Source organism: Engraulis encrasicolus, chromosome 11, assembly GCF_034702125.1.
Source record: "Engraulis encrasicolus isolate BLACKSEA-1 chromosome 11, IST_EnEncr_1.0, whole genome shotgun sequence".
In the NCBI taxonomy this organism is placed as follows: Eukaryota; Metazoa; Chordata; class Actinopteri; order Clupeiformes; family Engraulidae; genus Engraulis; species Engraulis encrasicolus.
This window is the reverse complement of record NC_085867.1, coordinates 41,722,637-41,736,482: the sequence shown is the minus strand read 5'-3', so window position 1 is coordinate 41,736,482 and position 13,846 is coordinate 41,722,637. Positions and strand designations below refer to the sequence as shown.

The following is a 13,846-nucleotide window of genomic DNA, read 5'->3' as shown; positions in this document are numbered from 1 at the left end:
TGGTCTTTAGTAATACTGACGTTGGGTCAAGTCACACAGAGTACCCGTGAAATACACAATGGCTCAATAGTTTCTACAGTTCCAGTAAGTTGGCCTAGTACAAGGGGTGGGTGTATTTTTATTTTATTTTTTTTAATCATGATCTTCCATCAAAGACGAAAAAAAAAAAAAAAAATTGAAAAGAGGCATTTTAGGGCTACAAACCTTTTTGAGCAGATTTTAATGAATATGCTTGGAATTTTGCCTGAGCAAACATTAAATTGTAAACACATGGATAACACTCTGATAAAGTGCACTATTGGAATGTAATACATTTCTTTGTGACGATCTACTTGGTTGCACGATTCACAATGTTATATCGCCATATCGCACACCCCTACCTATGCTTAAGAGTAGCCTGGCCTTTTGGGTGGTATGTGATGGATGTGTCCAAAATGTCCAAATGGGACAACTGTGGTGGACTCTGCTAACACACTGTACCATGAATGAGCATCCTCCTTATGGTGACCCAGGTTTGAATCTGGCCTGGGTCATTTCCCAACCCTACCCGCTCTCTCTTCACGTTTTACAAACATCAACCTGATGCACTGACTCGGACACATCATCAGTGTTGTTTCCTGGAGTCACTGGGTGTTTCGGGTCTTACAACAGACACCCTCGACCAGGCGACCCGACCAGGGCTGATCAGACCCCGGCCTGTGTCCGAGTGGCATTCTACTCCCCCCACCTCTCTCCCCTCCTCAGCCAAAGCCATCTGGACGCTTTCTCAGCTGCCTCTGTGTTGTTGTTGATGGCTCTCTTCCGATTGGCCCCTGTTATGCCTAGTGTTCCGTAGGCTTTGCTCAGGGAGTGGCTGGCAAATCCCCGGCTCCCTACCTCCACTGGCATACATCTAGTTCTCCAGCCATTTCTGCGACAGTCCTCCACCAGCTCCTGGTACTTCTCCCTTTTCCTCTCCTGCGCCTCCTCCATCCTATCTTCCCATGGGACTGTGAGCTCGAGCATGACCAGTTGCTTTGTAGCCTCAGAAACCAGGATGAGGTCTGGTCTCAATCTGGACTGGGTGATGTGGGTGGCATCTCCAGGTCAACTGTCATCACCCAGTCTCGGGCTGTATAGAGCAACGAAGCCGAGGAGCCCTTTGGTGTTCTCTCAGGCTTCTGTCCTGCCTTCACAAACTGGATGGCCTTGGCGTTAGCTTGGGTGTATCGGCTGTCCTTAATTCCCTTGCTGATTGCCTCAGCTATGGACTTCAGGACCTGATCGTGCCTCCATCGATAGCGACCCTCGCTCAGTGCCCTGGAGCAGCTGCTTAAGATGTGCTCCAAGGTCCCCATCTTGGAACACAGTGGACATGCGGGTGTCTCTATTTTGCCCCAGGTGTACAGGTTAGATGGGCTCGGGAGGACATCATACACCCCTTGGATCAGGAACTTGATTCTCTGGGGGTTCCACTACCAGATGTCCTTCCAGGTGATGTTGCGTTCCATCGCCTGCTCCCACTTCATCCAGGCTCCTTGCTGCTTCATGGCCACTGCTCTGCTGGTTCGCTCCTCCTCCACTGAAGCCCGCACCTCCTCCTGCACCAGCCTCTGCCTCTCCCTCCCAGTGGCAGTCTTGTACTGGATTGTTGTTGACATCCCAAGTCCCGCTCTGCCTTGCGCCACTGTGCCGAGGATGGCCTTGTGCTTCAGCCGAGACTCTGCTTGCCGGACTGCATCGGCTGCCCTCCACTTCCTCCCTGTCCTCACCATGATTCCTGCCCCGGACACTTTGGCATCCCTGGATCCTGCGTACTGCAGGTGTTCCCGTGTCCGTGTCACAATGAACTCCTCTCTGACTGAGCTGAAGGGGAGCCTGAGCTTGTTGGTGTTTCCATACAGCCCGATGTTGCTAAAGCTGCGTGGTAAGCCCAGCCATCTGCGCAGATAGCTGCTCACCTTCTGCTCCAAGCCTTCCACCACGGTCATGGGCACCTCGTAGATGAGGAGAGGCCAGAGGATTCTTGGGAGGATTCCATGTTGGTACATCCAGGCCTTGAATTTACCAGGGAGCCCAGACTTGTCCACTGTTCTCAGCCATCCATCCAAGTCAGCACTGGTTGCCTTGATGGAGTCTCTGTCATTCAGGCTGCAGTTGAAGACCTTCCCCAGGCTCTTCACTGGTTTCTCAGTGACTGACGGGATCAGATGTTCTCCCAACCTGAAGCGGAATTTGTCTGAGACCTTCCCTTTCCGTAGTACCAGAGACCTGGACTTTGCTGGCTTGAAACACATGCGTGCCCAAGCCATGATCCTTTCCAACCCCTGGAGAATCCATCTGGCTCCTGGAACAGATGTTGTCGTCACAGTGAGGTCGTCCATGAAGGCTCTGATAGGCGGTTGCCTTACTCCAGACTTGCTGAGTGGACCTCTGCATTCGGTTTCAGCTCCCTTGGCAAGCATATTCATCGCCAGTGCGAAGAGGGTCACTGAGATGGTGCAACCAGTGATTATGCCCACTTCCAGCTGGTGCCAATCAGATGTCAGCTGACCGGATGACACTCTCAAGCTGAACTTGCTGTAGTAGTCCAGGATGAGGCTTTTCACCTTCTGGGGTACATGGTGCTTCTCTAGTGCGACCTCCACCAGCTTATGGGGTAAGGAACCATACGCGTTGGTGAGATCCAGCCACAGCACAGCCAGGTCACCTCTGCCCTCTTTCGCCTCCCTGATGAGCTGGGTTACCACTCCTGTGTGTTCCAGGCAACCGGGAACTCCCGGTATCCCTCCCTTCTGCACAGACGTGTCGATGTAATTATTGCTCAGCAGGAAGTTGGAGAGTCTCCTGGCCACGATGCTGAAGAAGATTTTACTCTCCACACTTAACAAGGAGATTACCCGAAACTGGTCGATGTTCTCAGACTTTTCTTCTTTCGGTATGTACACTCCCTCAGCATACCTTCCACTTATTTTCTGTCACCTGCTTCACTGACCTGTCCTATAAAGGTAAAAATAATATCCTAAAACAATTTTAAATAGAAATAAACAGCCGAAACGTTTGTCTACACTTCTGCTGCTATGTAAATAATAAAAAATTAAAAAGAAGAAAAGAAGAACCCGAGTGCGATCCACTTTTTCACCTTCCAAGTTATTCAACTGGAGACGCACCACACGGAAGAGCGCGGTGTATCTGAACTACTACTTCTGAAATAGAAATAAATTCTCAGTTTCACATGGCTCTCCTCAATCCTCCTCCCTGACTGAGGTGCCTTGATCATGGCACCACCACCCCTGTTCATGAGTGTGGTGGGGCAAAATCTAGCAAGGACGTTCACAATGTCCATAAACTGACTTTCATTGCTTCTTTAAACGTTTGCTTTTGAATTATTTATATTTTTACGTTAATCTCACAGACAATAGCAGACATGCTTCAGACTTGAACAAGACAGGTTTCCTGATTACATTGTAGAGCCACTTATTACACTGCATCTTACGCCACAGATTCTGAGATACGAGGGTGTCTGCCATGTGGCGGAAGGGGTTTGGGGCAAGGGGTTGTTTTTTCCTTTGGCTCTCTGGGCCTTTGGCAAAGGGTCAAGCAGTGACTGTGCAAAACATGCGCATCATAATGTCATAATGTCGTGCCCCTATATTAGTCAGCCGAGGAGGCAATCCTGAAGGACTCTGGACAGTTGGGTGTATTTTGGAGCCACAGCATGGATACTATACTATACATAGACACTTGGCTGGCGCTATATAGACACAACCATAATTGTCTACCTTTACATTTCAACATTTTGGAGCTGTTTCCAGTGGCTGCGCTATTGACTGAGCGAGCGTACACTTTCAAACCCAGTTAGACAAATGGGTTTTTAAAGCTAGGAGTTTCCCTACACATGCAGATTGTAAAATATCTCTACTACTCTACTCTGTGTGCCTACCTGTCTACCTGCCTGCCTGTCTGCCTGCCTGCCTGTCTGCCTGCCTGTCTGCCTGCCTGCCTGCCTGTCTCTCAGTCTGTCTCTATGTGTCTCTGTCTGTCTGTGTGTCAGTCTGTCTGTCAGTCTGTTTCTGTCTGTGTGCCTGTCTGTCTGTCTGTACATGCTTGGATTGTTTCTAGGATATTGTATTGCACATGTGAGTGTTTATGCATGTACACAGTATGGCTGTGAATGTCTTCCTCTTTAAGCCATAGTTAGTGCTTTTGTATTCCATGGCTCTCTTTGTCATTTCCTCATTTTCTGCACTCTGACGATGACATTTTAAAAAAAAAGAGAGAGAGAGAGATTCCTGAAGGAAGCAAATCTCTAGCGAACAGCCCGTGTCGTGTCCATCTTCCGGCCTGCCATCCTCCCGGCACAGTCTGTCCCTGTTCCGCCTCCCCGCGTCACCACCGCCTCCCCTGTCACCACCACTGCCACTGCCACCGCCACTGCAGCCAGACAGAGACAAAGGATCCATCCAGGGCCAGCCAGCCACTGAGCCAGCCATCCAGACCGCCTGCCGGCCCATTACCCCCCGTCCATGCGGCGCTCTGTCTCTATCTCTGTCTTTCTCTCTCTCTATCTCTGTCTTTCTCTCTCTATATATCTCTGTCTTTCTCTCTCTCTCTCGGTTCCTGTCTCTGCCTCCCTCTCTCTCTCTCCCTGTCCCTGCCTCTCTGCTCCTGTATGCCTCTCTCTCTCCCTCTCGTTCTCTCTCTCTCTCTCCCTCTCGTTCTCTCTCTCTCTCTCCCCCTCTCTCTCTCCCTCTCTCTCTCTCCCCCTCTCTTTCTCTCCCTCTCTCTCTCTCCCTCTCTCTATCTCTCTTCCCGTCTCTGTTCCTGCCTCTCCCTCCATCTCTCCTTCTGTCTCTCTCTGTCTGTATCATTCTGTTTCTCTGTGCTCTTGCCCCCCGCCCTCCATCCCCCCCTCTCTTTCTCTCTCAATCTCTCTCTTTCTCTTCTTGTCTCACTCTCGCCCCGCTCCCTTCTCTCTTGCTCTCCTCTCCCCTCGCTTTACCTCTTTCTTTCCCTTTCTCCCTTTCTCTCCCTTTTTTTTGTATCTTTCTGTATCTCCCTGTCTGCCCCCCCTCCCCACCCCTGTTTTTGAATATCAACAGAGACAGCCCTGTGTTGTTCCCCTGGTCATTGAGCGGAGCACAGTGGCTGGAGCTGGAGCTGGGGTTGGGGTTGGGGCTGGGAGCGCCAGTGAGCGACACAGCCAGTGGAATGTATTGTTTGGCCAGCGCTGAACTTCTCTGTAGTGATAAGCTATAGACAGTCTGGCTCCTTAGGAGGCATGGGAGGATCTGACATGGAAACATTCCTCCCCACCACCACCGCATACACACACACACCACACACACGCACACACACACACGCACACACACACCACACACACGCACACACACACACGCACACACACTCACACACATGCACGTACACTCTCGGATGTATACATACATTCACAGTTACACGTACACAGACACATACACGCATGAATGCACACTCGGTCGGACACACATGCACACATAGCGCAGGCCGGTGACCTGTTTATGACCTTGTGATGTATACACTATAACCATTATGAAATTGCCTCTACATATTCAAACGGATGCCATTTCATCATAATTACGGATTTCATTCATCACTGGACTGGTTATATAACGTAAAAAATGACTGTGTTTCCCTTTATTCTCGTGTCTGTCCGGTTGATGACGTATGTGTGACCACTTTGCACGTTCATCTGGTATGAAGGGTTTTTGTCTTTGTCAGGTTTTGTTTTTTTGTTGGGGTTTTTTTTTGTGTCTTTTTTTAAAAGGTGCGTTGTGGCTCTTCTGTTTGTGAGATGTGAGTGATGAGAGCTTGTTGTTTTTTTATCTCTCCTCCTGCCCTGCCCTGCCTGTCTGTCTGGCCTGTAGGAGGCTAGTGGGAACAAGGAGTTCTCAGGGCAGATAGCACAGCCACACACACACACACACACACACACACACACACACACACACACACACACACACACACACACACACACACACACACACACACACACACACACACACACTCACTAGGGGAAGTGGAAAGAAGGGTCAGCAATCGGCTACAAGCAAGAGCCAGAGCTGTCTGATGTCGGTGTGGGTGTTTACAGCCAGTCTTCCAGATCCAACCCTGCTTTCGTAGAAATGTCCAAAACATCGCTAGAAATCCCTGTTTTTTTTGCCTGTGCACCTAATGTGGATGATTTTACTGAGAAACACATTGAAAATTAGAATCACAATCGGTTGTCTTGGCCAAGTTTATTTCTGTGTGCAAGGGGAATGTAATCCAAGTAGATGTTAGAACTCTCACTTTATCAGTTTTGGGTTTATTAAGATCAATAGATTGCACAGTGGGATAAACATCAACTATGACGTTACCGTTTTTACATACTTGCCTGAATCCTGAATTGACACTTGCATATCCTCACTTCTGGTCAATAGAAGTTTGCACACTTGAAATCCTTTTTTACAATATACAATTATGATAAACATTATTCTGCAATGAAATAAATGCATCAAAAGGATTTCAACTGTGCAGTCTTAAATCAACCAGAACTTCAGTCAGCCTTTGATAGGGGATGTGCGCATTTTTTTTCATCCTAACCTCTGTATCTTCATTCAAGACCTAGCACAATCCAGGCAATGCCTGTCTCTCTGTCCTGCCTGTCTTGTCTGCCTCTCTATCTCTGACCCTAACAACTATCGACCAATATCCAAGCTACCGTGTCTCTCAAAAATACTAGAGAAGTTGGTAAATGATCAGCTCAAAGAATTTCTAAATACCAATAATATTTTGAGCCCTCTCCAATCAGGCTTTAGGCCTAAACATAGTACAGTTACTGCTGCTACTAAAGTAATGGATGATATTATCACTTCTCTTGACAAGAAAAAACATTGTGCTGCCATCTTTGTGGACTTATCCAAAGCATTTGACACCGTGGACCATTCTCTGCTTCTACAAATTCTGCCTGGTATTGGTTTTAGTGCAAGTGCCTGTAAATGGTTCCAGAGCTACCTTTCAAACAGACACCATACTGTAAAATTGGGTAATACTCAATCTGACCCCCTGCTAATAACCAAGGGGGTCCCACAAGGTTCAGTATTAGGTCCGGTACTCTTCACCATGTACATAAATAGCATACTTTCTCTCCTTTCCAACTGCTCTATTCATCTATATGCAGATGATACAATTTTGTATTGTGTTGCAGATTCTGTACAGCTAGCCTTGGAGAAATTGCAGCAGTCTTTTAATATCCTACAAAATGCCTTCATTGGTCTTAAGCTTCTACTTAATGTAAGCAAGACTAAATGTATGGTCTTTACTCGATCTAAGCATGGCATGAAAAATGATTTTAATATATCTACTTTAGATGGGTCTGTTATTGAGAGAGTATCACATTATAAGTACCTGGGAATCTGGCTAGATGACAAGTTCACATTCAAGAAACATACTGACTGTCTTGTCACTACGCTCAGACAAAAGCTATCTTTCCTGCACAGAAATAAATATCACTTTCCTGTTTTCTGCAGAAAAAAGTTAATTGAAGCTACTTTTCTGTCTTCCCTTGACTATGGTGATGTTATTTACAGACATGCACCACTCTCTAATCTGAAGGCACTTGACACTGTCTATCATTCAGCTCTTCGTTTTATTACTGGGGATCCATATAGTACTCATCATTGCCTGTTATATGATAAAGTTGGGTGGGCTCCACTTTCTCACAGAAGGGACATGCATTATTTTATTTTTATTTATAAGGCCCTCACTGGCAAACTCCCATTTTATATTTCATCTCTTTTAGTTTGGCACTCCAACCCATACCAAACCCGCAGCAGCAATTTTTTACTGGAGGTCCCTTATGCCCGCACTGAACTGGGTAAAACGGCTTTTAGTGTCTGTGGACCTTCAGTTTGGAATACCTTACAACAAAGGATGGGTCTTCAAGCCTTTGTGCCATTAGAACATTTTAAAGTTACACTGGGAAGTTTTTTATCACATACTTGTACTTGTTTTAACTCATAAGTTTTAATTCATAGTTTGTCTTAATTCTTACCTCTTATATGATTTATGGTGTATTGTGTATGTTGTTTATATATGATTTTATATGTGTAATTGTTTGTTTTACTCGACATCATTGTAAATGAGGGCTGGGCCCTCAATGATTCTTCGAGTTTAAATAAATGAAATGAAATCTGCCTGCCTGTCTGTCTGTCTCTCTGCCTATCTGTCTGTCTGCCTGCCTATCTGTCTGTCTGTCTGTCTGTCTGTCTGTCTGTCTGTCTGTCTGTCTGTCTGACCATCTTGCCTGCCTGCCTATCTGTCTGTCTAGGCTGTCTGTGCTGTTCCCTTCTCAGGAGATGCAGGCAGGCCAGGGGCCCCTGTGAGGGGACGGCGTAGCACACTCTGGACCGACGTGACCTTGTGTCTTGTGGTGGTCATGGCAACACAAATACACCATGTACTTTGCTGTGGTGTGTAATGTTGATGTTGCTGAGGTGTGCTGTGAGACTCAGACTCCCACACTGCCAGAGCAGATAGGATGTGAAATGTGCTTGTAATACCCATTTTTGCTCAACTTCGGTGAAGTCAGGAATCAGGATTATTTTACCACACTGGCAAGAATAGGATGACATTTAAAAATCTTATCGCAGATATGACAACGCAGAGTTCAACAGCGTTGGAAATGGCATTATGTTTTTTTTTTAATTCACCTCCTGAAAAGTAATATTTTTTATTTTGCACCCCATTTTTTATTTTTGAATGCAAGAAAAAAACACAAAAAAAAACAGCATCAACAGTTTTAGAGATGCCTATCTTTCATGAGACGTGTGGCGGTGTGTGCATCAGCAGCAGAGCCTCGTGTCTGCTCTGTCTGCTCTGCACTGGTTCCTTCTCAGGGCTAATGGAGCCCAGTATTGACATCAGGCAGTTATCCTCTCATTGATATCTGACTGCCTGACTGCCTGTCTGCCCGTCTGCCTGCCTGCCTGCCTGCCTGCCCGTCTGCCTGCCCGTCTGCCTGCCCGTCTGCCTGCCTGCCCGTCTGCCTGCCTGCCTGCCTGCCTGCCTGCCTGCCTGTGGAATGATTAGGGAGAGACTGAGGGGAGTCAACAGGCTGGGCAGGTTGTTGTGCGTGCATGTGTGATGGGACACGTTGGGCACGTTGCTGTGTGCGTGCGTGCGTGCATGCATGCATGTGTGTTGATACCCTACATGGCCAACAGTGTTGCTGCCTACATTTTACAGTCAGTAAACGGCAGTGTACGTCGTATATGGCCTTCAACTAGATACACGTAGCGGCATATGCCCTTCTGAAATATACATTTCACACTCAACAAAACGATGCTGGACACCCATCAACCCAGATACATTTCACAGTCAACAAAACAGCGCTGGACTGGACACTCATCAACCAGATATATTTCACAGTCTACACAACAACAGCCTATGCCCCTTACGCAACCAGATGCATCGCACAGTTAATTAACAACAGCCATAATGTGATGACCTCCACGAAACCAGTTCAAACCTGGTCTGCGTAGTAGTAGGTCTCCCTGGTGTCGTCCTTTCAGCTTTCTGCCAGGTTTTGGTACGTGTAACCCTACCTCTGACTCTCACCGTACCAGTTGGCAAGCAGGACTCATGAGTCAGATAGATACACACACACACACACACAGACACACACAGACACACACACACACAGACACACACACAGACACACACAGACACACACACGGACACACACACGGAGACACACACAGACACACACACGGACGCACACACAGACGCACACACGGACGCACACACGGACGCACACACGGACGCACACACACACACACGCACAAACACACACATACACACACACACACACACACACACACACACACACACACACACGGACACGGACACACACACGGACACGGACACACACACGGACACACACACGGACACACACACGGACGCACACACGGACGCACACACAGGTGCACACACAGACGCACACACAGACGCACACACACACACACACACACACACACACACACACACACACACACACAGACACACACACACACACACACAGAGACACACACACACACAGCACCCCAACCAACCAAAAAGCTAATCTGCTGTCTTGTTGCTACACAATTAACAAGGGATGTACCCAACCGCATCCTCTAGTCTATGCAACCAATGAATGGGCCAGCTCAGGGCTTGGAACAGGTGACCTGGCCAGGGAATGAGAGAAGGGATACGGGGGGATGTGGTGAGGATGGTGTTAAGGGGGAGGAGGGGCTGCTCAGAGAGAGAGAGAGAGAGAGAGAGAGAGAGAGAGAGAGAGAGAGAGAGAGAGAGGGAGAGAGAGAGAGAGAGAGGAGAGAGAGAGAGAGAGAGAGAGAGAGAGAGAGAGAGAGAGAGAGAGAGGAGAGAGAGAGAGAGAGAGAGAGAGAGAGAGAGAGAGAGAGAGAATGGGGATGTGGTGGGGGTGGTATTAGGTGGGTGAGGGAGGGAGGGAGGGGTATTGCACTGTGCACTGAAATCGGAGGAGCCGCCGGTGGTCTATTATTGATATGGTTCAGGTGGGGTAGCAGCCGCTGACCTGCTGTCATGCTGGCCGGCCGGATCACACTGGTACTGGGCTAGCACATCAACACAGGACACCCCAGCCTCCAGACTGGCCTGGCCTGGGGTGAATTTCTCAAAACCAAAGTTGCTTACTACATTAGCTACTTTGTTGTTTTCAATGCATTTTCCCATTGGCAACTACCGAAGTTGCTAACAGGCTAACAACTTCTCTTTTGAGAAACTCACCCCTGGCTTGGTTTAGAGGCAACTTTTTTTCTTTTTTTTTATGGTCTTGTCAGCTTCTATACTTCTGGGCATTGTTGCATGAGACACGGTGGTTGGGTCTGATCCGATATGATCTGGTGTGGTCTGGTTTTGGTTGGACATGCCAGGCTAATGTACCATGTGTTTGCAGCACAGGTGTTTCAGGGGGTTTTGTTTTTCCTTTGTGTCAAATGGCTCTACTATCACTGATTAATTTGTGAAATGGCTCTATCACTGCCTCCCTCTCTTGTCTGTTTATGCCTCCAGAACCCCAAAAACATCCCACTCTTGCAGCAGACAACTGTACAGTAAAAATGTGCCAATTTTCTATTGAGAAATGGATTAATAGAGGCGTTAGCTTCAGATAATGAAACTAAAGGAGTTTAAATACATGGCTTTTGTTTACTAATGCCTTAAAATTCCCCCTTATTTTCCCCATACAGAAATTTCCAGAACTGAAGTTCAAGTACGTGGAGGAGGATCAGCCGGAGGATTTCTTTGTGCCGTACGTGTGGTCTCTAGTCTTCAACTCGGCCGTGGGTCTCTACTGGAACCCCCAGGGCATCGAGCTCTTCAGCATGGACTCCAGCTGAACGAACATCTGAGTGTGTGTGTGTGTGTGTGTGCGCGCGTGTGCGTGTGCGCGTGTGTGCGTGCTAGCCTCCATTGTGTCTCTCTATACATTTGGCTTGTGTGAGGTATGGGGTGGTGGTACTGTGTATAGTTGTTGGAAGTGCCTCTTACCTTGTGGGATTGATTGGCTGGGTTGTGGGGGTGTGTGTGTGTGTGTGTGTGTGTGTGTGTGTGTGTGTGTGTGTGTGTGTGTGTGTGTGTGTGTGTGTGTGTGTGTGTGTGTGTGTGTGTGTGTGTGTGTGTGTGTGTGTGTGTGTGTGTGTGTGTGTGTGATAGGGGGAGTTAATGTGGACTGGAGTTTGTGCAGAGGGGCTTCGGGACATGTCGCTTGTCCTCCTTACCCATATCAGGCTCTTGTGCTTCCACCGACCCGTTAAGCCCAACCAACCACATATCCCATTCGCCTGTGAGACACCTCACAGTTGCAGGACGGGGGGGGAGCGATGCACAGAGACGGGGGTGGGGGAGAAATTCGTGGTGTCTCCTCCATCCATCTCTTTGGGCTGTGTGATTCGCTCAATGATTCGCTCCGACTGACCAACAGACTTTACTGAGCTGCACTGGAATCTGGGTACGTTAACAAACAAAAACTGGCAAGTTTCAGCGTGTACGTTTTTTCTGTTTTGTTTTTCCTTTTTTTTTTACCCTCTCTCTCTTAAAACGGATGTTCCTGCTGTGTGTGAATTGTCAGTTGTCTGTCTGTGACCTTTCCTCAACCCACAGTAAGCAGCGCAGTGGACACTCATGTTGAAACGGACGACGTGGTTATGTCTTTAACCAGATAAGATTTGTGCAGCCTATTAAAGTCAAGTCGCTTATCGGTATGTGGCCTGGGTAAGGATGTTGTTATTTGTAAACAGGCTCGCCTCCTCAGTAAGACATTATATGTTATGTTTATTATTCTTGTTATTACGAAACAATGCTTTTTATTATTTTACGTCTTTTTTTGTCAAAAGTCTTTTTGTAATAACTTATTTATTGTTATAAAATTAGATAAGATATTTGCTCACTACAAAATGATTGCTCTTCTGCTCTCTTGGTCAAATAAGTACCAAAATTATTTTTGTATAGTATTTCAAAAAAAGAAATTGTCTCGTTTTCTTCCGCAGAGAGATAAAAGATTGTTTCCTATTATTAATGCTTGATATGAGGAGAGGGGACGTGGACAATAATAAAGGACATGATGCCAATCAAGACAGTGCATGTACGGGACATTTAGCATTACATCCATTGTATAAACAGATGCAGCATGTTTGCTTTTAACCTCTTAGGAGTTCTACTGGAAGAAGCTGAGGATCATATATCATAAGGAAAGTTCAGATGCAAAACCCTCTAAAGCCATTGCAATACTCTATAAAAATAACTTTTTTTAAATAGTATTTCCCACAAGTAATCTCAATCAATAACCCACTTAAATATTATTTAGTGCAAGTCAAGCCCATCTAAAACCAGATGGACTGATGTTTAAGTTAAGCTAATTTACAGTTAGGGCCATAAATATTTGGACATCTGCACAATTTTCATCTTTTTGGCGCTGTACACCATCTCAATGGATTTGAGATTAAACAAATGAGATGTACATTAACAGCAGACTTTCAGCTTTAATATGAGGGTGTTTGCGTCCAAATCGGGTGAACTGTGAGGGAATTATGACATTTTCTATCAGTGCCTCCCAATTTTTAAGGGACCAAAAGTAATTGGACAGTCTAGTATTTATACATCAAACGTTCAATTTTTAATTATTTGGTTGCAAATACTTTCCAGTCAGTTACAGCCTGTAATTTGCAATCCATAGACATCAATAGACACTGGGTTTTATCCCTGGTGATGCTATAGTGAGCTCTCTATTACAACAGTCTTCAGTTCCTGCTTATTCTTAGGGTATTTTCCCTTCAGTTTGGCCTCCAGCAAGTGAAATGCTTGCTCAATGGTACTCAGGTGAGGTGATTGACTGGGCCATTGAATAATATTCCACTTTTTTGGGGTAGAAATGGCTTAGTGGCTTTCCCATGAAGCTTTGGGTCATTGTCCATCTGCACTGTGAAGCATTGTCCAATGAGGTCAGAACCATTAGATAATGACATGATAATATAGCCTGAAAATCTTCAGAATTCATCCTGTGGCTTTTGTCGGTAGTTATCATCATCAATAAATACAAGGGGAAAATCGTATTGACAGATATGCATGCCCATACCATGACACTGCCACCACCATGATTCACTGATTGGGTGGTATGCTTTGAATAGTGAGTAGTTCCTTTCCTTCTCTATACTCTTTTCTTCCCATTACTCTTGTACACAATTATTTTTGTCTCCTCTGTCCAAAGGATGTAGCTCAAGACCTATAAAGTCTTTTTTAGACGTTGTTTGGCAAAGCCGAATCTGGTATT

The 13,846-nt window shown here is 46.5% G+C and overlaps 1 protein-coding gene across 1 annotated transcript in view; it reads left to right on the top strand.

Moving 5' to 3' along the window:
* Positions 1–12,651, top strand: part of dym (dymeclin) — a 117,447-nt gene extending 104,796 nt beyond the window's left edge. Inside the window, exon 17 of the mRNA XM_063210655.1 lies at positions 11,268–12,651. Coding sequence (XP_063066725.1) covers positions 11,268–11,417 — 150 coding nt within the window. The 3' untranslated portion in view covers positions 11,418–12,651. The remainder of the gene's footprint in view (positions 1–11,267) is intronic.
* Positions 12,652–13,846: the final 1,195 nt, after the last annotated feature.